Source organism: Rattus rattus, chromosome 6 (genome assembly GCF_011064425.1).
Source record: "Rattus rattus isolate New Zealand chromosome 6, Rrattus_CSIRO_v1, whole genome shotgun sequence".
Classification (NCBI taxonomy): Eukaryota; Metazoa; Chordata; class Mammalia; order Rodentia; family Muridae; genus Rattus; species Rattus rattus.
In genome coordinates this window covers 84460500-84484770 of record NC_046159.1, presented here as the reverse complement: position 1 = coordinate 84484770, position 24271 = coordinate 84460500, and the positions used below count along the sequence as shown (strand labels likewise).

The 24271-nt window shown below is 40.7% G+C and overlaps 1 protein-coding gene across 1 annotated transcript in view; it reads right to left on the bottom strand.

Moving 5' to 3' along the window:
* The window catches only part of LOC116904369, a 214486-nt gene extending 190737 nt beyond the window's left edge, over nucleotides 1-23749 (bottom strand). Inside the window, exon 1 of the mRNA XM_032907247.1 lies at nucleotides 23458-23749. Coding sequence (XP_032763138.1) covers nucleotides 23458-23749 — 292 coding nt within the window. The remainder of the gene's footprint in view (nucleotides 1-23457) is intronic.
* Nucleotides 23750-24271: the final 522 nt, after the last annotated feature.

Here is a 24271-nt window from a genome sequence, read left to right as displayed (position 1 = left end):
TCAAAAACTCAGGTGACAGCAAATGCTGGCGAGGATGTGGAGAAAGGGGAACACTCCTCCATTGTTGGTGGGGTTGCAGACTGCTACAACCATTCTGGAAATCAGTCTGGAGGTTCCTCAGAAAATTGGACATTGAACTGCCTGAGGATCCAGCTATACCTCTCCTGGGCATATACCCAAAAGATGCCCCAACATATAAAAAAGACACGTGCTCCACTATGTTCATCGCAGCCTTATTTATAATAGCCAGAAGCTGGAAAGAACCCAGATGCCCTTCAACAGAGGAATGGATACAGAAAATGTGGTACATCTACACAATGGAATATTACTCAGCTATCAAAAACAATGACTGTGAAATTCGTAGGCAAATGGTTGGAACTGGAAACTATCATCCTGAGTGAGCTAACCCAATCACAGAAAGACATACATGGTATGTACTCATTGATAAGTGGCTATTAGCCCAAATGCTTGAATTACCCTAGATGCCTAGAACAAATGAAACTCAAGACGGATGATCAAAATGTGAATGCAGATCGCTCCTGAGAGACACAGCCAGAATACAGCAAATACAGAGGCGTATGCCAGCAGGAAACCACTGAACTGAGAACAGGACCCCTGTTGAAGGAATCAGAGAAAGAACTGGAAGAGCTTGAAGGAGCTCGAGACCCCATATGTACAGCAATGCCAACCAACCAGAGCTTCCAGGGACTAAGCCACTACCCAAAGACTATACATGGACTGACCCTGGACTCTGACCTCGTAGGTTGCAATGAATATCCTAGTAAGAGCACCAGTGGAAGGGGAAGCCCTGGGTCCTGCTAAGACTGAACCCCTAGTGAACTAGACTGTTGGGGAGAGGGCAGCAATGTGGGGAGGGTTGGGAGGGGAACACCCATAAGGAAGGGGAGGGGGGAGGGTGATGTTTACCCGGAAACCGGGAAAGGGAATAACACTCGAAATGTACATAAGAAATACTCAAGTTAATAATAATAAAAAGAAAAAAAGAAAAAAAAGAAAAAAAAAAGAGGTATGGACTTTCTGAACTTTCTGGAGTGGGTGTGGCCTTGTGGGGTGGGTGTGGCCTTGTGGGGTGGGTGTGGCCTTGTGGGGTGGGTGTGGCCTTGTGGGGTGGGTGTGGCCTTGTTAGAGGAAGTGTCTCACTCAGGGTGGGCTTTGGGGTTTCAAACATCTGAGACAGCCCCATTGTTCTCCCTCTCTGTCTGCTACCTGCAGTTCCAGATGTAGAATTCTCAAGCTAGTTCTCCATCATGTCTACCTGCAAACTGCCATGCTCTCCACTATGAGGGTAAGGGCTAACCTCTGAAACCTTAAGCAAGCCCCAGTTAAATGCTTATTTTTATAAGAGTTGCCTTTGTTATAGTGTCTCTTCACAGCACTAGAACCTTGACTAAGACAAGGAAGATAAGGAAACAAAAGCATTCTCCCATTAAAACACTACGTGAGGTGGTATAACTTGGTTAAAGGAAAAGCAAATTGGCACTGCATAGACCTCTTCACCTTTGTACGTTCTTTGCTACGTCTTCTTGCAATAGTCTATGTTAGATCAGCCATGTGAACATGTCATTTGATGATGTACTAGTTTCAAAGAGAGAGAAAAGAAGTCCAGTTGGTCCTCCATGCCCATGAGGTCCACACAGGTAGATTCAACAAATAGTGGGTTGGAATATTCAAAAAATTATACCTGCCATAAACTTGCACAGAATATTTTCCTGACATTATTCTCTAAACAATATAGTATAGCCACTAATCACAGAACACTTATATTTTATTGACTATGATATGTTGTCCAGAAGTGACTTAAGAGTATATAAAAGGATGCATTATGCTTTTTGTATAAAGGAGTTGAGCATATGTAATTTTAATGTCTGTAATAGCTTTAATTGTTGACTTGGCACAAACTAGAATCACCTGGAAAGGTTCCAGTGATGGTCTGTCCACACTGAGTTGGTCTATAGGCATGTATATTGGGGGTTGTCTTAACTAAGTTAACTGATTAGAAAAACCCAGCTCACTAAAGGTGGCACCATTCCCTAGGTTAGTTCTGAACTGTGTGAGTAGCTAAGCACAAGTAAGTGAGTAAACATGGATGCATTCATTTCTCTCTTCTACCAACACGGATATAATCTAACCAGCGATTGCCCTGCTATGATGATCTTTAACTTTTAATTGTAAACTAAAATAAACCCTTTCTCTTCTAAGTTGCTTTTTGTCAGAGCATTTTATCATAGTAACAGAAATAAAACTAGAAAGTTATCTGGGGGGGCGCTCCAGATCCAAGCACCTGAAGACACTGAAAGATGAGTGCATGAACCTGAAGGACCACAAGTTGGTGCTTTAAAATAAGAGTGTATGATGTAATTTCTGTATCTACTGCTTTTCTCACTTAAAAACACCAAGGATGATTTGTCTTTTCAAAGCTTCACAGTTTCATATGGAGCTTCATCTCATTAAGGCTTTACCTGGGAATGGTATAAGCTGGGTTGAGGCTTCATATCTCCAGAGACATTCCCATTTCCTCTGCTTGGAGCCCAAGACACAACTAAACAAGCAAGAGAGACCTGCAAACATAAAATCTTAAAAGAAACTATCTCTACCACCTAACCCCAGACAAAAAGGTAAGTAAACACACAGCTTTTAGTTCTAAAGGTGGCAAGCAAAAAATTTAGCACTTCTCACCTGTCTGTGCCTCCCAAGTGGCAGACACTACTTTGTTTTGGGGGGTGGGGGAGTCTCACTTTCATGTAAGGGCTCTCTTAGGGTTCCTGCTGCTGTGAAAAGATATTATAACCAAGGCAACTCTAATAAAGGCAAGCATTTAATTGGGGCAGGCTTACTAATTCACAGGTTTAGTCCGCTATCATTAGAGCAGAAAGCATGGCAGACATGGTACTGGAGAAGGAGTTGAGAATTCTGTATCCTGATTCAAAGGCAACCAGGACAGACATTCTCAGGCAGCTAGAAGGAAGCTCTCTTCTGAAATAGGTGCAGGCTGAGCATAGGAGGAGACCTCCAAAGCCTATCCCCATAGTGACACACTTCCAACAAGGCCACACTTCTTAACAGTACCACTCCCTATGCGTCAAGCATATTTAAATCACCACAGGGCTTTAACTCCATCTCTCCAGTAAACTCACAACTAAAGCACTGTCTGTTGTCCTATAGAACAGTTAAAACCTGGTCATGCAGATCAGCAGTATATACACACAGATACAGCCACATGGAGATGCACATAGAGATGCACACAAATATACAGATGTATGCACACAGACACACACATACATACAAATACACACATACACACATTGGCATACATGCACACAAACAAATACAACATATACACACAGAAGCTTTGGTCCCCAATAGAATCTTAATTTCATGAAAACTCAACTCTGCATTTAGAAAAATGATTGGGATTCTAGGAACCGGTAAGATGATTTTTCCCCTATGATGTCTCATCCACAGTAAAGTTCTGGAAGAAGAAGCTGAAGAGATAGGTCAGCAATTAGGAAGACTTGCTGTCTTGCAGAGGGCTGACGCTCAGTTCCCAGTACTGTCAGATTTGACATCTATTTCTGGCTCTGAGAGGACCAGGCACACAGAGAGAACATATAAATGCATGCAGGTGACACTCATACACATAAATAAATAAACATAATCAATTTTTTAAAGATATGAAGGAAGTTGGAGGTCTATTTGTATAGCTGGGCATCCATTAGACCTTCCATTGTCCTTTGTGCACTAGAACGTGAAGTCCTCACCCCATCTAGTTCTGAGTACTTTCAAAAGTGCTCTCGTGCCCATCACCATTTTGTACAAACTCAAAGGTAAGAAGGGTAGGTTTTAATATCATGTTACAGGGAAGGAATAGATGGCCAGATATATTAGTGCCTTACCTACAGAGGCAAAAAATAAAAACAAAAACAAAGTAGAAATGTAGTCAGAAAACTTCTTGAGTTTTCTGTACTTTGGTTTCCTACATTATTAGGACCCTTCTTAAATTCTTCTGCCACACTCCTTAAGTTTCTACATTGAGTCATACCTAGTATTGAGCACCCAAAAACATCAAGAAAACAAGGTCCCTGCTAAAGGGTTCAGGTTTGTGGGAAGAAAGAAGAAAAAAAAGTAAAATATTTCACTATAAGAATGCCCAGGTACAGACCAAAATGTAGAAAATGGGGTTGGAGGATTAGCCTAGATGTTACTGACAACCTTTATGTATAGTATAGTAATAGTATAGTATAGTATAGTATAGTATGGTATGGTATGGTATGGTATGGTATAGTATAGTATAGTATGGTATGGTATGGTATAGTATAGGGGCAAACAATACTGTTCAAAGCTGTCTACAAATTCCCTTTTGCTTAGCAAATCATATTGGTGTTTATAATGATTTTTTTAAAAAAGCTATCATACAAAAGTAGAAGTAAAAATCCAATGACATAAAATACTGATGTTGTTTATTGGAAAGTTAATAAAAGGGTGATATTTTCCAGGTTTTCCAGTTACTATATAACACATACATGTGTGGGATGCTCCTTGGAGCTGGTTGGCTTTTCTTGGCTGAACTAGGAAAGTAAGAAGACTCAGTCTGTGGGGTAGGGAGGGGGGTCCTCTGAACGGGGAGACAGTGAGAAGGGCCAGGATAGCAGAGTGCAGCTTCTTTCACTAATAGTGAATTGCAAGTACTGTGGTCTTCTCCCCTAGGAAGACAGACAGTGATCTAATGAGAGTCAGCCATGCTTCTCGTTAACCTGAGAATGTTCCAAATGAAGGCAACAGAGTCCCTTCCTTACCTCTCTGATCTTTCACATCCACACAAATTGCCGGAATATAAAAACAGCTAGACAAAGACAGGCAAATGTCAAGTGTGTTGAATTTGAATTTCAACATCGCAGAACACCATTATGTATGGGTCTTATATTTAATTATGGGAGGCATTCATAGATGATCAACTGGAAGAAAAGCACTCTAACTAACAGAATACCATAGGAAACTCCTCATAGGCAGTTTGAAAAGTAGGGAAGAAGATACTAAGCAAGAAAAAGGTTAGATCCTCAAGCTGTGCACAAAGACTAGATGAAGTAAAGAACAAAGTTTAACATGGTATTGTAGGCTGTTAAACTGGCATGCTTGTGTTGGAGAGATGGCTCAGTGGTCAAGAGCACTGAATGCTCTTCCAGAGGTCCTGAGTTCAATTCCCAGCAACCACATGGTGGCTCGCAACCATCTGTAATTGGATCTGATGCCCTTTTCTGGTGGGTCTGAAGATACCAACAGTGTGCTCATATAACTAAAATAAATAAATCTTTAAACTGGCATGCCAACACATGCTTGTAATCCCAGCATGAAAGAAGGTGAAGCAAGAGGACCACAAGTCCCAGACCAGAATAGGCAACACGATAAGACCGTGTCCCTCTCCATCCACCATCCCCAAAAAGACCATTTATGGATGCTCAGAAATCCATGTCACCTCCCCCTACATCTCCAAAACTCTTGTGAGCCACTACCTCACTTGCCAGCAGGAGCCAACGTGCCCTCAGACATCACATATGCAGAGCACTATACAATGAGGATGCTGCCATGCGAAAGGAGTCACAGTCTGACATCAGAACCATGGGCTGACAAGGAGAAATAATAGAGTTGATTCTCAAGCTCACACTAAGGAAGGCAGCTTGATCCCAACATGGCTAAACATTAAACAAAATCAAAAACAGGTCTCAGAAATTACTGAACTGTGCAAGACCCATTTTACAATCAGAATGGAATAGAAATAGACAATTTTCTAGGAAAACAGAATTTCCAATATTCCTTAAGAAAAAAAGCCAAAATATAAGAATTCCAAATTCTCAGAGATGGTAAAAACTTAAAAGCAAAAGCAAAACAAACAAAAACCAACACAACTACCGCAAAAAAAAGCATCAAGCCCTACAGTTTCCTAGAATATTTATATAAATTTTCAAAGATCAGTTGGTTCAATGATTTTTATACTTTTTCTAGACTATGAAAAGAAAAAAAGAATGTCTAATTTATTTTTGATGGTATTACATTAATAATAACATCTAGTAAGTATTTCATGTACGGTAAACTCTATAGGCAAATCTCACTTAGGAAAGTCAATACAAAACTCCTAAATAAAACATTAACTAGCAGATGAAAACAGTGCATTAAAACAATAATACATTATGTGACTAAGCTCACTCTGGAGTCAGAGAGGTTGAAATGTTAGGAATTCTAATCATTCATTCATATTTATTATCAAAGGGGAAAAGTCATACTGATCCTTTAGAGGTAAAAAGAACATTTTATAAACTACAACCCTAGTCTTGATGTAAAAATCAAACAAAATAGGAGTCATTGCTTCAGGATTTTAAGATAATTATCAGATATTATAGGCACTGACTCTGTTAAAAGGCTGACCTGCAACAAATGCTCCATCAACACGAATCTTCCCTGTGTCCCTTTGACAATGTAACTGCATGCCATGTATATAAAAATTGTAGGAGGGTAAGCGCAATTGGAACAAGAGGCAGTTGGTGTCCTGATGTGGAAACTGAGCAGAGACTTTAAGAGTTATAGAGAGCACTAGATCACCGCAAGAAAGAGTGAAGAGCAGAATAGGAAGGAGTTACATAAAGTAGTGAAAAATGAATGGAGAGAGAACCCTGCCACTAGAGTTAAGTATAATACTTAGGAAGAAACTAGCACAGACCTCACATAAGGACCTATTATAGCAGATACTCTTGCCTTAAGTATCTATTATGAGACATATAAACATATATTAAACATAAACATAAACAATGTCACACATGTATTCTTCACATGGGACTATATCCCTTGACATGAAATGCATACTTGTTCATTCTTTTCCTTGTGTATGCATGTACATGCGCACATACAGTATTTTAATAAAGTCACAAATAATAAGCCTTACTCTTGCTATTACCATTTAACCTATTCCCAGAGATGCAAAGAGGACAGTTGTATATGTAACTAGACAGGAGAAGAAGTAAGAAAAATAAAAACTGGAGAGAAACATATAAAATGGGTGTGGCTTGGTGAACTTTGTATAACTGGGGAAATTGCTTGGTAAATTCACACTACCCAAGTATAAGCTTTACAGTTGAGATTCCCCAGGACTCACCTGCAATCCCACATCTGGGAGGCAAAGACAGGGGGTCCTAGGGCAAGCTGACTAGCTAAACTCGACAGAATTGACAAGCTCTGGGTTCAGCAAGAGACCCTACTGAGTAAGAAAATGGAAAGCAATCAAGGATGACATCTGACTTCAATTCATGCCTCAATATGTGTAACAGATACATGTGTGAGTGTGTGTGCATGTGCATCTGTGTGTGTTTCTCTTCTTTTGGTGTTGCTGGTGTGGAATTATCTATTTCTTGTGTTTTCGTGAATGTAGTTACCTTACACTCCTTGTGAAATACACTACCTATAAGAGACTATCTCTCTGTATCTCTGTCTTTCTCTTTCTCTCTCTCTCTCTCTCTCCTCCGCCCCACCCCGATGCAAGCACTTCTCTGGTTTATTTCAAAATAGACCCTACCTCAAATAAAAATTAAAATTGTAAAACATGTTTAAGTGGGTGTGACATATGTGTGAGGATGGAAATGGGACAAACTTTAAAGAAAATACCATGAAGGAAAATTCTGGAATGATAGCATACTATGTCTACACAAGGGTTTAGCTTGTGAATATTTCTCAAACCTTGATTTAATATTTTTTTACATTTTGTTTTATAAGATAAATTTTTCATCAAATCAAAAAAATATCAACAAATATAAACTTTAATAACATGTAGGCTCTTTGCAGGACGTTTATGCTGTCCAAATTTGATTTTAAAGATGTCAAAATAAGAGGAGTGAAGAAGAATGAATGAATAAATATATCACAATGTCAGTAGCACACAGTAAGACATTAGTGGTAATAGCTAGGTGGCAGGCAATGGAGTGCTTGCTAGGAAATTCTTTCAACTTGCCCTAATTTTAACTTTGAATAATGAAAATTTTAATAACAGAAAAATTTTAATATGTATTACATGGATAAACCTTGTAGACAAAGTGTTCATGAACAGGACTCAGTGTTGTGAAACTTACATTGAAAGAATTAATGGGTAGGAAGTTTCAGTGCAGAAGACTAGAGTTCTGTGGTGGGTAGTGGTGACAGCTGCACAACCAGGTAGATGTGCTCAGTGTCCCTGCACTATGCATTAAAAGTGGTACATACAGAGGATGTGGATGTGCTAGTGCACACTAATAACTCCAGCATTTAGGGGGCAGAGGCAGAGGATTAGAAGTTTAAAGACGTCCTCCACTACACAGCCAGTTCAAAACCAGTCTGTCTAAGAAAGGAGAGGAGAGGAGAAGAGAGGGGAGGGGAGAGAAGGAGAGAATGGGTAGAGAAAGAGAGGGAGGGGAGGGGAGAGGAAAGAGGAAAGAAACAAATTATATTTACATGTATGTATGATGTATTAAATGTATAATATATATTACAGTGGTGACATTGATACTTCCTTTTAACACACTTAACAAAAATAAAGTGTTAAAGAGTTGAAAATATGAAAGAAATAGTCTTTTTAATCTTAGATAAGATTAGAGAAAGTTTTTAAAACTACAACTCAGGATATTAAACAATTTTTTTAGGAAAGAAAACTGACAACTGCTTCTTTAGTATACCCCACAGATATAGGTCCCCACCACTGGCTGTTTGACATTTCATCAGGAACCTGCACTATATTATTTTAGTACATTTGTGTAGTACTTAATTACTATATCAAATCTAAATATTCTTAATATACTATAATATATATATATATTGCCTGATAACATATACTTAATATGTTATGGTATAAGTATTATTACATCACATTTTAACAACATATTTTGCGTTTTATATTAATTACCTTGTGTAATGTAACTATTATTTATAAATACATTTTCCTGATACTAGAATACTAGTTGTAACCACACCTGTGGATTTAGAGCAAATGGCCCTCAGAAAAGACGGACTCTCACTTATATTTGAGTTCTCCCCTAAGTCACTGCTTCCCAATAGAATAGAAATTCAAATTTCACATTAAACTCCGAGCTTGACACCTATATGGCCAGTTCACTTGCCTTGTAAAACCCCCAATGACCAGATTATTCACAGATTCCAAAAGTGCTATAGTACAAACAGCTTAGGCACTGGGGGAGATATTCCAAATGGCGTTAATAAAGATGGAATGCTAGCAATTAAAACACATGTATAGATTCACAGGTCATAGAATATAAAAATTGAAAAGTAGTATCCTAAATTAATATATTCTCTTCAATTCAAGATTTCTAAATACTTGTAAGAGAAGAAATAAAATGAATATAAAGAATATCCATGTATATATTTAGTCTCCTCAATCTCCTCAAGACTTGTATAGTCAAGTAGGCCAAAAAACAAACAAACAAGCAAACAAAAACAACCACAGCCTGAGATCATTCCAGCAATCAGAAGCTGAGAGGCAAAGATTGTGGGTACAATGCCAACGTTGGCTACATAGCAAGACTGTCTTAAAAATATTTATATTTTGAAGAATTTTCCCATGTTATATGTGGGTCATTTAACTGGAAGACAGACTTAGAAGCATCATTGAGTATGGGTCAGTCCAGAGACTCTCTGTCTCTCCCTTGCCTCACCATGGAGAGCCTGAAGCCCACTATTGCTAACAACAAAGCAAGGCCTGGAGGCCAGAACAGAGCTGGGAACACAGCTGCCAGCTTCCCTTCTCCCTGGAGAGCTCACAATTAGTAAGGCTGTGGAAAATGTGACAGAGTGGAAAAAGCAAGAACTCAAGTCAGCCAACTTTCAGCCTAGGCATCTCCAAGGTCATAAGATGGATATAAATCCCTATAGCAGATAAAGTTCTTCTACTCTAATGTGGATGGGCTAGCTCTTAGGGGGGCAGTGCAGAGGGACTGTGTGCCCAGCCCCAGGGTAGACAGGCCAGAATGCTTTTAATTCTCCCCTCCATGAGAGTCTAAATGCTGTATTATTTGGCCATGCCTTCATGCAGAGCCTGAGAGTTGGTCAGGGGGTATATAAGTGGGGGGGAGAGAGAGAGAGAGAGAGAGAGAGAGAGAGAGAGAGAGAGGAGAGGAGAGAGAGAGAGAGAGAGCCAGGCACTGTGATGCGACAGGAGCCAGTTCCCTTGCCAGAAGGTTACATTGAATATTTTTGGTTCTTTTTTTTTTTTGATCTGAGGTAGGGGGTCTCCCAGAAGCCACCTTTCAGACTCTTTATGGGATGAGGGTCTCACAGTATTACTCTTGGATAACCTAAGTATTTATATTCAGGGAAAGTTGAGGGCCTCCAGATACCTCCTTCCTGAGTGTACCTTAGAAACTGTGGACATTCCAACAGCTATTGACATGGTTGTTTGATGTGGCCCTTCACTCACATTATTTTAAACATGTAAGAAAAACAGTACATCTCATGTCTTCAGCTAGCCTCATCCATGGCTGTTCACCCATTCCTGGTCCTCTCTGAGGCTATATTTTTTCCAGTGTATCAGTAGGTGACCTGGGATGAGAGACAGTCTGTGAAAATCAGAGAGGCCTAGGGGAAGCAGGGAAGGTACAAGGCAGTGCAGTTCAGGCTTGGATGGAGTCTGGAATGTCTTGAAAAACACAAACTGCTTAGAGAAAGCACACACTCGGGTCTCATAAATAAAATTATTTATAATATGTACTTGTTTGCATGTCTCTGTGGTGTGTGTTATGCATGTTCACATATATGTAGACATACATGTATGCTCATGAGTGTATTTTCCTCAATCATTCTCTACTTTCTTTGGTGAGGCAAGATCTCTGGCTGAACCCAGAGCTCACCAATTCTGGCTAGTCCAGGCAGTCAGCACGTCCTGGGAATCTCCTGCCTGCGGCTTCTGAAGGCTGGAAGTACAGGTAGCCATCACCCCTGCCAAGCTGTTACATGGGTTCCAGGAATCTGAACTCCATTCCTCACACTTGTTCAGTGGGCACTTTTATCCACTGGGCCACCCCAGAAATGTACCTGTAAAGATGTCTGTCTCCCACAGCACTGCACTCCTTGGATACTGCTGCTTTCTGCGACAGTAAACTAGCCAATCTTTTGTCAGAGGGTATAAATTAAAATGGATTTCTTTCTCACATATACATAGTATATTTAGATTGTATTCAGCCAACTAGCCAATTTTTTTGGTGTATATTATATATTACACATGATAATGATTTCTTTTAGGTTCATATTCTCAAAACTAAAGTTTTTTTAAATTTTTTATTGGATTTTTTTATTTACCTTTCAAATGGTATCCCCTTTCCCAGTTTCCAGTCCATAAACCCCCATCCCATCCCCCTCCCCTGCTTCTATGAAGGTGTTTCCCCTCCCACTCACCCTCCCCTTCCTGTCTCCCTGCCCTGACATTCCCCCACACTGGGGCATCAAGTCTCAGGACCAAGGGCTTCTCCTCCCATTGATGCCCAACAAGGCCATCCTCTCCTACATATACAGCTTTCTATAAGAATATTTTCTTGCTTAAAAAATGTATCAGTGTGTCCATACCACACATAAATGATGTGTAGGTAGGCAAAGGAATAAATATCACAGCACACATACATGTGCAAATCAGAGGAAAACTTTGTGAAGTCAGTTCTCTCCTTCCACCTTGGTATGGGTTCTGGGTTTAAACTTGGGTCTCAAGGCTTGTACTTCAATCACCTTTTCCTACTAAGCACCTTCTAGCCCTGTAAGAACATTATCGTAAAGAGTATGCTGGAATTTGACCATGTTTCTCCCCTACTTTTCCTTCTCTCTTCTTATTTGTTCTTTATGTACCCCTACTAGTCATAGCTAGTTTCTTTTCTATGTTCGTAATATGTGTGTATGTATGTGTATATATGTGTCATATGATCTTATATACCTATATAGAATATATGTTCCACAAATGAGAGAAACATCCAATATTTGTCTTCTGACTAAGTCAATGAACTTTCATGAGATTCGAGTTCTAATGCCTCAACCAATTCAGCAGTGCTGAATCCCTGGATTCATATCTTGCCACTCACTAGACATGTGACATCAGATGATATTCCATGCCTCAGTGTCTCTGTCTATGAAAAAAATGGCGCCCACCTGACAGAGTTTGCTACAGCATTCAGTGCCTGACCTATAGTGCTTGTTGGTAAAGGTTTGCATATTGTTCCTACAAATAGAGTTACTTGATTCGTTGCCCTGTTCTAATCATTAAAAGGGCTGGTGAGATAGTTCTCTGGGCAAAGGCACCCTTGGGAACCTGACACCTGAATGCTATCCCCAGAATTCATACGGCAGGAGAGACCTGGCTCCCTAAATTTGTTCTCTGACCTCCACACATGTGTGCTGTGCATGCACACACCCACATGTATTAGCACACACAGTAAATTAATTAACTAATGTATTTTTAATTAAGGGTAGTAAATATCCTCAAGAAGACTAAAGCAGGAGGATTTCAAAGTCAAGGCCAGCCTAGATTACATAGGCTCTATCTCAAAAATAAAAAAATAAGAGGTAAATGTGACCTCCAAATACTACCACCACATAATAATGGTTTACAGAAAACGATTAAAAGCGTACACATTCCAGAAGTAAGAGTCATCAAAGGTCTCTACCCTTGGGTGTGTAGGAGGGGAGGGGACTGTAATAGCTTCCCTGTCCACTTGTCAAAATTAATAATCACCATGGTAACTCACCTCTGAGTTTATTGATGAGTGTTTTCAGAAAAGTTTAATTGAGTAGGAAAGAAAAGCCCTGAATGTGAGGAGCACCCCCTGGGTGCTTTGGTTCTGGGCGGGACTAAAATGAGTGAGTGAGCAGAGCTCCAGAGCCCGTCTTTTCTTGCTTCTTGACTGGGGATAGCCTGAGACAGTATTCTCTCACGCCTGCTGAACGCCTGCCTTCCCCACATGCTGCACACGGTCCCTGCAGACTATTAGCCACTTCAAAGGCATCTGTCAGGTGCATTTTGTCAGGTACATTTGCCACAGGAACTAGAAAGGTAACTAACTTTGGAGTCTGGTACAATAGTCTTTGTCTCCTGGGCTGGAAGAAGATGCCCAGTTATTAGGCTATCGACATGCAATAAGAAGAAGAAACTCACAAACAACTTCCAGACAGAACCAGAGAATCTCTCCAGAGCCCTGATGTGTAATTTGTTTTACAACATGAAAATAAGGGCTGCTCAACTCTTGAAGTAACTGGGCTAGGAGCCAAAGCTACGGAGATCCCAAGAAAGACTTAATGAACCATATCTGGCTGTTTCAACTGTTCCCTGATTTAGTTTGTTGGAATTTATTAGAAATCTCTGAGGTCAACAAGGTTGTCTAGCCCACTGACTGGCAGGGCAAATGATAAACGTGATAGAATGTCCCTGGAATCTCCAAGTGAAGGTAGGGGGATGCTGAAAAGCAACCATGGTGCTGGAGAGATAAGTCAGCAGAGATGGACTATTCTTCCAGAGGTTGTTAGTTCAATTCCCAGCAGCCACAGAGTGGCCCACAACCATCTGTAATGGGATCTGATGCTTCTGGTGTATCTGAAGACAGTGACAGTGTACTCACATACATAAAATAAATAAATAAGTCTTTTATAAAAAGAAAGAAAGAAAAAAACAACCATGGAGAAAAGAACTTGACACTGAATCTGAACTTCTAATACAATTTATTGGAGTTCGGGAAATACCCTAAAATATTATACCCTGGGATATATTTTTAATTAAAGGCACTTACATGTTTTGATATTCCTTCCAATAGATACAAATTTAGTTTAGGAAAACCCAGACAATGGACCAAAGTTAACTGTTTCTTAGGTGGGTCTTTAGACAAAAGGGGGAATATCAGATGCCTTTTCTAGCACCTGAAGCACTGTATAAGGAACTCTATCTGGGTAAATTGGTAATGAGCTATTGCCCCTCTCTAAGCATCACTCATTTCCCAAAGGTAATCATTTATTGTTGTCAGGACAGCGGACCTATTCATTCACCTAACATCATTTGCTACCCCCTCAACATTGCCATAGTCCCCATGTGCCTCTATCCTATAAGGAGGTGCATAGAAGTGTCTAGTTCTCATTGGACTACTGGGTAATCACATTTCTGTAACTATTCCCTCTCACGTTAAATAAAGTTGTTTACTTTCTTCTATTGATCTGCCTATTGTCTGCTCAGCCCAATGAACATTCACATAGAAGAGGACTTTTTTTCACCCTGAAAATTCAGGTCTAAATTAACATCTTTCTAGTACATTCTAGAGCATTTAGTTAAGCAGATGTAACTAAGAAGGATTTCTGAAAAAATAGTAAATGCAAAAGAAAAAACAAAACACAGAAAACAAAACAAAACCTGCAGCCCCTCCAGCTACAGAGATGATCCTCCCAGGATCGTTCCAGGCCCATCAGGAGAATAAGCACTCAGAATATGAAGGGATCAACACTGACAGCTTCACACAGATCCAGCAATCTGAGGAGACATTCATGTACACTGGGTAAAGAAAAATATGTGGCCAAGTATGATGGCTTGAATAAGAATGGCCCCATAGGCTCAGATGTTTGACTGTTTAGTCACCAAGGGCTGTTGCAGTCACAGTTGCAGTTTGAAAGAATTAGAATTAGGAGGTGTGGCCTTTTAGACTCTGCCATTTTCAACTACCATTCTAGACTCTTCACCAGAATAACCAGGAGCAGAGAATATCCCCAACAGTAGTTCTGGGATTCAGCTCCTTCTAGCTGGAAAAATATTTAGTAATTTGGAATCCTAGTCATTGTTCTATTGCTGTGAAAATACACCCTGATCAAAGCAACTCTTATAAAAGAAAGCATTTAATTGAGGGCTTCATTACAATTTTAGAGGGCTTGTTCCATTATACTGTGGTAGGGAGCATGGCAGGACACAGACAGACATGGCGCTGGAGAATTAGCTGAGAGTTCTACATCCTGATTCATAGGCAGCAGACAGAGAGATCTGCCTGGCTTGGGCTTTTGAAACCTCAAATCCTACCTCCAGTGACACACTTCTTCCAACGAGGCCACGCCTACTCCAAGAAAGCCACCCTTCCAAATCCTTCTAAATCTTTTTTTTTTTTTTTCGGGGGGGGGACCGAACCCAGGGCCTTGCGCTTGCTAGGCAAGCGCTCTACCACTGAGCTAAATCCCCAACCCAATCCTTCTAATTCTTGCAAACAATTGCATTCCTTGATAACCAAGCATTTAAATATATGAGCCTATGGCGGCCATTCTTAATCAAACCTCCAGCTTTTCTATACTGAAAAACAAACAAACAAAAAACCTAGGACTTTATCACTTGTACACATGCTTGTGATATGCTTCCTTCAATCTGAAAACTCACATCCTAGCAGGATGCTTGTATTGACAGCCAGTTCAGAGCTGTAGGCAGAGGCATACACAAGGAGTGTGGATGCTAATCCTAGCTCATACTTACTGCTGTTCAATCTCAGCTAGTTCCCACTTTAACTTCCTCATTGATAAAGTGGGATCAGAAAAGTACCATCTCAATGGTTTGGTGTGAAGTTCAAGCAAATTGCAATTGTTCAAATAATAAGAAAACTAACTATAAAGCAAATTATTTTATTATTATTTAAAACAAACTAAAATTAGGAACTTAGCAATTTTTTTTAATTTTGCTTAGGTTCAGGTTGTAGAAAATAGAGATGTTGTCTAAGAAGTGTTTATTTAAGCAGAGCACCTTTGTTTCCTGGAATATTTGTTCATCAGTTTCAATTCCTCCCAATACTGATCCAATGGCCATTTTCCTGGCTCCCTTCTTTCCATGAAAATCAAATTTCTGTCTGATGTCCACACACTGCCTTACAACCCTCCAGCATATGTAATCTTACTTCACCCAGTGTGACTCATTCTGTCCATGAACAAATCATGTGTACTCTCAGTGGATGCTGTGAACACTCTGGAGAAACTGTTTTCAAAGGTAAAGTGAATGTGATTCACCTTACTTTGTGGCTTTGCAATGTAGAGTTCTGTATTCACCTCTAGAGATTCAGATGGAGAGAATTTGAGGGGTCCTGAAAGGATGCAGTTTAACAAGAGTCCAAGTAATTCTGGGGCAGGAGTTTTCCAGCACCCTTTGAAAGAAGATAGTGTTTGCAATTTATAGAACCAGGCTTCCCCTTGCACTGTTTATCTTTATTTGACTTAAATTTATCTTGTCTCTACCCAAATTACCAATATAAATCTTAGCTTTGCTGTTTACAAGGTCTATGGTTTCAAGCAAGTTGTTTGGCCTTTATGAGCCTGTCTTCTACCTGTGAATATATATATATATATATATATATATATATATATATATATATAGTCTTAATATGTGCTAATAGTCAATGTGTAAAATATTTATCATTTTGTCTGTCTTCCTGAACACACATTTTCAGCATCTTGTGCCTAGGTGAGACTATCATATGCCAAGAGAGCCAGTCAGCCATGTGAACAAAAGCAAGTCTTAAAATCCTCTGCCAGTAGCATCCAATCAGAGGTTGCAGAGTGGGAACCACTGAGGACATGGAATCAATATATGTAGGCAGGCATGAATAGGACAAGAACCACTGTGCAGGAGGCATGGATGGAAATGGGACCACAGGGGCCAGCACAGGTAGCATGACACATCAAATTTTTACATCCAAGACATTTAAGGGCAGAAGGGCCTCATAAGATTTCTGAACAATTGACATATCTTAAACATCACTTATGGGGTTGGGGATTTAGCTCAGTGGTAGAGCGCTTGCCTAGGAAGCTCAAGGCCCTGGGTTCGGTCCCCAGCTCCGAAAAATAGAACCAAAAAAAAAAAAATCACTTACTTCACCACTGAAAAGTATTCCTACTTTTTCATTTATTGATTTTAAAAACTTTTAATATGACCAAAAATAGTTGGGAAATAGTCATAAATATAATTCATTACATATTGAGGATTTTATTTGGCTATTACCATTAATTAACCTCTCTCCCCATGAGGCAGATTAAAATCAACACAGATTGCAATATAAGTTGGCTAATTTAGATATACAACAGGCAAATTTTCAAGAATGACATACACATGTGAAACTGTAGGTCTTGATCTCCGAAGTAAGTGATCTAGACCACACTCCTAACCACCTACATAGCTTTTTGTTTGTTCTTTGTCTACCTCTGCCTTCAGTTTCTCTATGCCCTCTCCTGGCTTCCTTGCTCTGCCTGCTGCTTGGTTCCCACTGAAGAGTCCTCATATCATAATTATATGAAGTGATAGTCATTCCAATGGTACAGGACAAGCAAAAACATAATTTGTTTATGTGAGGTCCATACCATTTCTATTTCCCAGATAAAGACTCAAAACATTTAGTCCTTAGAGCTAGGGAATATCCAAGCATCAATGATTACAGACAAGCTTCCAGAGTTTTCTTTCCTGGAAAGGAAACACCACACTGTGAGAAATAATTACTAGTAATTACTAGTACTCTAACTAGCTACAAGTGGTCTAGGAAAGTATGTAATGAATATAATTACTTATGTTCCCTGTATTAAAGGAGAAACTACAGATGCTGTGGGCTTTTGTTACTGTGATAAAGACTTAGCAAAAGCAACTTGGAGAAGAAAATGTTTATTTCAGTTTATAGTCCATCAGGAAAGGACGTTAGGGCAGGAACTCAAAGCAGGAAGTTGGTGGCAGGAACTGAAGGTGGAACCATTGAGGAATTCTGCTTACTGGATTGTTCCTTATGGCTTGCTCAGCCTGCTTTCTTATACAACCCAAGATCACCTGCCCAGAGGTGGTACCACCCACAGTGAACTGAGCCCTCTCACATCAATCATTCATTAAGAAAGTGCCCTGCAGATTTACAACTAGGTCACCTAATTGATGGCAGCATTTAATTGACTGAAGTTTTTCTTCCCCGACAGCACTAGCTTGTGTCAAACTGACACAAACGCAGCCAGGACAAAGCCTTCAGCGTCATGCATTGAGAAAACTATGAAGATGATAAAGAGACCTCTCTGTGTCTCTTACACTAATAGAGAGCACAAGCATCCCTTCCCTCAAGTTGTTCACCAGCAAGAACAAATGCATCTCTTGTGCCTGGGGGTGCATTTGGCTAAGAAGCTTGGTGTCCTCTGTCATAAGTGAAGTCTGATTCTAGAAAAGAAAGATAGCTCGCAATTACCACAGGAGAGAATCAAAGGAAAATGATTCCATGACTTTTCAGCTGTGACAGGACTCTGAGTCAAGGACAGCCCCTCTCCCCGGGTGAAGGAAGACAGCTGGGAGGCAGCCCCTGGAGGTGACTGCTGGGTCCAAGAGCCTAGCCCTTGCTCATCATTTGTCCTTGTTCTTACCGGGCCTCATCAGTACCTCCCGTCACTAGCCTAAGCCTTAGAAGTTTGCTCCTGTCTGTTTGAATTAGCTCAGAACAGGGACACACATCAAGAGATGCCCTGAGTAGTGGAGATGAAAGCGCTTGGATGTAGCCACCTACCCATCCACCCACTATTTTAGGATGATGGGCATCCTGTTCTATTTTCACATTAGTCAGTCTTTTCAATTCAGATGAAAATTACCAAAAAAATTTTAATCCCAAGTTAAAAGCTTGACTTCATAATTACTCTGACATATTAGAAGCTGGCATGAGAGTGGTTGCTAAGGGACTGGCGGGGGAAGGGGGGGTGTGAAGGAATGAAATGGCTTCTCTGACTCCAGAGCATCTACCCAGACCTAAGAGAGGGGACCCATGCTTCCAACACCACATTCCTGGCTAATGCTGTCTTTCAGGTCATTTGTGCAGCTGTTCTTCAAGTGTGACCACTTAAGCAGTAGCAGTAGAAACATCTGGGAACTTGTTAGACATATAGATTCTGGGGTTGTTCATCTTGTTTACAAACAAGAAATCTGAGGGGCTCTAAAATGTTATCAAGTGACTGGAATACACCCTTAGGTGAGAACACAATCACCTGAGAGAGATGGGTCACATACTAATAACCCAGTCCTGTCCCATAACCACCAGTCTGGGTTTCTAGAATTATCTTTCCAAGTGAGACCCACTAATCCTAATGCCTGAGAGAACCTAGGTAGAGGCATATAGCAGTAATTTCCTTAGTTGTCATAAAGGATGTAGATGGAAGCCAGGGAGCAACCAAAACCTCTATAACACAATGCTTCAGGATTGCATTTTTAAAAAATATTGATGTAAATACTCTCTCTGTGTGTGTATGAATGCGTGTATGTATGTATGTATGTATGTATGTATATACATACGCCTGTGCCTGCCTGTGTTACAAGTGAGTGCACACACAGGTATGCGTGCATATGTGCATATACAATCAGAGCAGGAACTTGGGTGCTTTCCTCTATCATTCTCTGCCTTATTGCCTTCCCAAAAGACCACTGGTCCTTTAACAAACAGAAAGCTCAACTTTTCAGCTAGGCTAGTTGGCCAAAGAACTCTTCAGACCTATCTGTCTCCAACCCAATATTGAGGTTACAGGCATATAGAGCCATGCTCAACTTTTGGCTGCTGGGGATTCAAACTTAGGTCCTAACAAAGTGGTTTTATCTATTAGGTGATATCTCCAACCCCTTGGTTGTACTTTTAAATCAGTGCTTAGAGATTGGAGGTGTACCTTAGTGGTAGAGCACTTGTCAGACTCGGAAGGCCCTATGTTCTATTCCAGGAAGGAATGGAGTGAACAAAGGAAAGAGACAAAGGAAGAAGTAAAGATATAGCACTTATAATACATGCAAATGTTCAAACAAGATCAAAAAGAAATAATAAAACTTTAAAAGGCCTCCAAATGTTAATGTAGACCTTAATAAAATGGCTTTCACCAATAGTATCAAAATAAATGTCCACTCATTCACAGAGGTCTCTAATAAAAGCTAGGAACCACTGGTAATCTGCCATATATACTTGAGCAATACACAAGCAGCTGTGGTAAGATTTTTGTTCATCTTGTTTGTTGTTTATTCTGAAATAGATTTTCACTGAAAATGGATTGAGCTTTGACCCCCAAGACTCTGAAAACAAATAAAGATATAAAACACCTATGTTTGGGGCTCAGCAGGTAAAAGCAATGCTCCACAAGCACGAGGCACTGAGTTCAAATCCCCATGAACCCATGTACAAAGTTAGACATGGTAAGAGCTTCCTGTATCCTCAACACTGGAGAAGGCAGAGACAGTTGTATACCACAAACTAACTGGCAACCAGCCTCGCTCAAACAGTGAGCTTCTGGTTCACCCAGAGACCTTGTCTCGAGGCCATAAAATCAAGAGCAATTGAGGAAGACTCCAGACATCCTACTTCGCCATCTTTATGGACACAAATTAGCACACGCCACACATAATAAATAAAGACATAAATAAGGTAAACACTTATCTTTACTGTATGCCAGGTCCCCATTTGAACTTTGACACCTTTTCTCATTAAATTTTATCATAAAATAAAAGAGGAGTAGGGGACCATCACTATCTTCAATGAAATAAATCTCAGAGGCTCAAAGAGTTTAAATTTCCATGAGGAAATACAGCTGACTGTAGACCTTAGCCTCCCCTAAGGTCCCCGGCTTTAATTATCACTTCAGTAATACCCATGTGATCCTGTCTCCCTTGAAGCTCTGACACTCTCCTTGCAGAATTTCCCATTGCTTCCCTTCTCCACAACTAAGACAAAACTTCCAAAGCATGCCACTAAGCAAGAAACAACGGGAGCTATAAATGAGAGCTAAACACACTGAATCTAATACATAAGCATGGAGAAATGAGTTTGCATCTCTAGAGACTTTGAGACTAGATTCCCGTGTTCGCTACATGAGGAGTTAGCCAGCTCCCTGTGTCTGTCTTCCTCTGGAAAATGGTGATACACACTTCCATGGAGCAATCTCAGCACTTGTCGGTGTGGCTCATACAATAAACTCTTAGAATTCAGCATGCCAAGCTAATGTGCTCCTGGAGTTGACCAATTCTGTACTATTTTCTCTGATATCATAAATTTATAATGAAATCCAATACAGTTCAGCCACAGGCGACCTAATATTATGGGAGCAATCCACCCTATTCTTACAGAAGGTAGAATTGAACCTGGTCTATAAGCCTAGTTATCTAAACTAATTGCAGTTCTAAAATCCCTCCTCCTCATTCTCCTCCCCCTCCTCCCCCTCCTCCCCCTCCTCCTTCCCCCCTCCTCTTTCTCCTTCTCCTCTATTCTTTTTATTCCTTTTTAGTCAGGGTCTTACTAAGTTGTCTTGTAGGCCTAGAACCTGCTACACTCCTATGTATACCAGGCTGTCCTATAACTCACAGAGATCTGCCTGTCTCTGCCTCCTATGATCTGGAACTAAAGGTATATGCTGCTGGGCTTGGGGACACATGTCTATGATCCCAGAATTCAGGAGATAGAGGCAGGCATATATCTGTGAGTTACAAAACGGCCTGGTCTGTATAGTGAGACCCTATTTCACAAAGAAAAAAGATAGAAGAATGAAAGAAGGAAGAAAGAAAAAAGAAAGAGGGAGGAAAAGAAGGATGGGCGGACAGACAAGACATGACATTTCTGGCCCGTGGCTTTCTTAAAAAAAAAAAGCAAAATACAGAAATCTAATAGCTTGGCTTTAAGAACCTTGGGTGATCTAAAACTCAAAACATGATTTCAAATGAACATAAAGACATGAAATAAAAATGGAAGGACTGGCAAAACTATTCTTAACCAATAAAAAAGTCACAGTGAAAAGTGCTTCCAGGGTGTACTCATGACCTCTAGAACAGAAATTAACTCAATGCAAACTCCTAGAAATCTGCTTTATGGAATTATAAATTATACAAATTAATTTTAACATCCAAACTATTATTCCGCATCAGGAATGCATATGTTTGTAATTCAACTGATACCACCAAAAGCTAGTACTCAAGGAGTTCCACAAAGGAAGCCCAAACTTCATCTTATGCAATTAAGGCAAGAACCAGAACACATTGTATAAAAGCTAAGTACATGTTCACGTGTTAGAAAACAACTCTAAATACCTTAGTACAATACGGATACTTTTCTGACCATTTTAACTCTAATGCTTTCTTTGAGTTTTCACCACATAGGAGGCAATACAAACAGATCTGAACTCACTTTAAAACAGCATCCTGGGGTTGGGGATTTAGCTCAGTGGTAGAGCACTTGCCTAGGAAGCACAAGGCCCTGGGTTCGGTCCCCAGCTCCGGGAAAAAAAAAAAAAACAGCATCCTATAAGCTTAAAGAACAAGTGCCCTTCTAGAATGCTGGTCTTAGCAGAACATATAACTCCTATTCTAGCCTTCTTTCCAGGAGTGCAGAAATACATATCCTCTAGATGGAGAAAATGTCCATAAAAACAACATTTTACAGTGGGAAGTCCTCCCTTCAGGACACGGTGTATGTATCCTCTTTCAGTGGAAAAGTTGTTTGAAAAAGACAGAAGTTGACATGGATGATTATGGTATTTTATAAGAAAATGCTTAAGATCATGAACATGGATGTATCCTTAGCTCTCAGTGGGTTGAAGTGTAAGCCACTAGCCTTGGGTCTCTTGCTTGGTAACAAAACCAATATTGCACACTGAATCTACTGAGCCCATCAGAACATGATGAGCAACCCCACTGAGTATTCATAACCAAAGGGCAGGCTGATAAACACTTTGTGGTTACTGTTTCTAACTAATAAACTAGGGAATTTACTACCAGTTCCACAAAATTACTGGAATTTTAAATTACAGTTACACAAAACTAAGGAATCTACTTCCAGTTCCAAAAAGACCTGATCTGATTCAATGGATCCTACAAATATCTAATACTAAACATGTCAAAGTGGGTTTTCCTCTATTCTCCCTTGAGAAGGTTGAAAGATTGGGTGCATGTGTAATACTCAATATTTGCATAGTATTTTACCATTTACGAGTTTCTACTTGCATTGTATTCCAGTGAGCTTTTCACTTCTAGCACACTTCCTATCCAAGAAAAGTCTTCCCCCACCAGCATAGTTGCATCCTTCCTGGACCTGCAGAAATCTCCTTATCACTTCCTGATTCCCCTGGAAGGGGACAGGAAGGAATGCTTAATTCTTCTTTTGTCCTTGTCTGTGACAAGAAAGATTTCTCCTCATGGTGCTGATACAGGTGCAAAGCTAGGAAAGGGGTCTTTAGGGTATGTCTGTATATATCCCCTCTGCACTTAAACCCCTAAGAAAGAATGACAGTCCTGGAATAACCCTTACTGAACCAGAAATGCATCTAAACCCCAAAAGACACCATGGGGAAGATGACAAGAAAAGTGAAATAATGTTGGAAGACAGAACCTCTCTTATTCCCAGAAGGCAAGAACCAGCAGCGGGCACTTCCGCGGGCTTCCAGGCAAGAGCAACCCACAAAACTTACCTCCTGGGCTGTCGCTGGGGGAGGATTGGGACATGGTCGGCAAACGTTTCAGCACCGGGGACAGCTCCGTGCTCTCTAACTTCGGAAGCTCCTGCTGGCTATGCCTGCCCAGCGGTGGTTCCCAAGCTGGGGAAGGTCTGGGAGAGCCTTGACCCCCGAGTGCCCGCCGCTGGGTTCTAGAATCTTTGAGGGACTTGGGAGCAGCGAGCGGCACTTCGGACTGAGGCGGCGACGATCCTGGCTGCACGACGGTGTTGCGGGACCGCGCCAGCGCGGAGGAGAAAGAACCCATCCCAGCGGGCCAGGCCAAGATCCTCTGGGATCCGCACCCCTTGGCAGCCAAAGGCTGGCTCCCTTCCCACCTGGGGCGCCCCTGGCGGACTGCGCCTCCTCTGGCAGCCACACGAAGGCAGCTGAGCAGGGTGCAGGAAACTCTAAATGCTCCCACCCGAGGTGGACTGAAAGTAATCTGGTTGGTGTCTGCTTGTCTGGCTGTCCAGAGTGGATAGGGACACAAAGGGATGGAAGTTTGAAGATGTCCTCAGGCATTACTGGAGGAAAGGGCGTGGCAATAAGAGCGGAGTACTTTTTCCTCCACTCTGCACTTGATTCACCTGGGGCCAAAAGTATGGTGCATCCTTCCTCTCCAGTACAGTCCCCAGAGAGGATGAAATCTCTACCAAAGGCAGAGGAGAAGCCAGCATTGCTTTTACCCCCTCCATACTCTTGATAGTGTCATGCATGTAATAATACAATGAAATATGATCACATCTGTTCCACAATTTTCTCCCCACCTCACCCCAAACCCACCCTA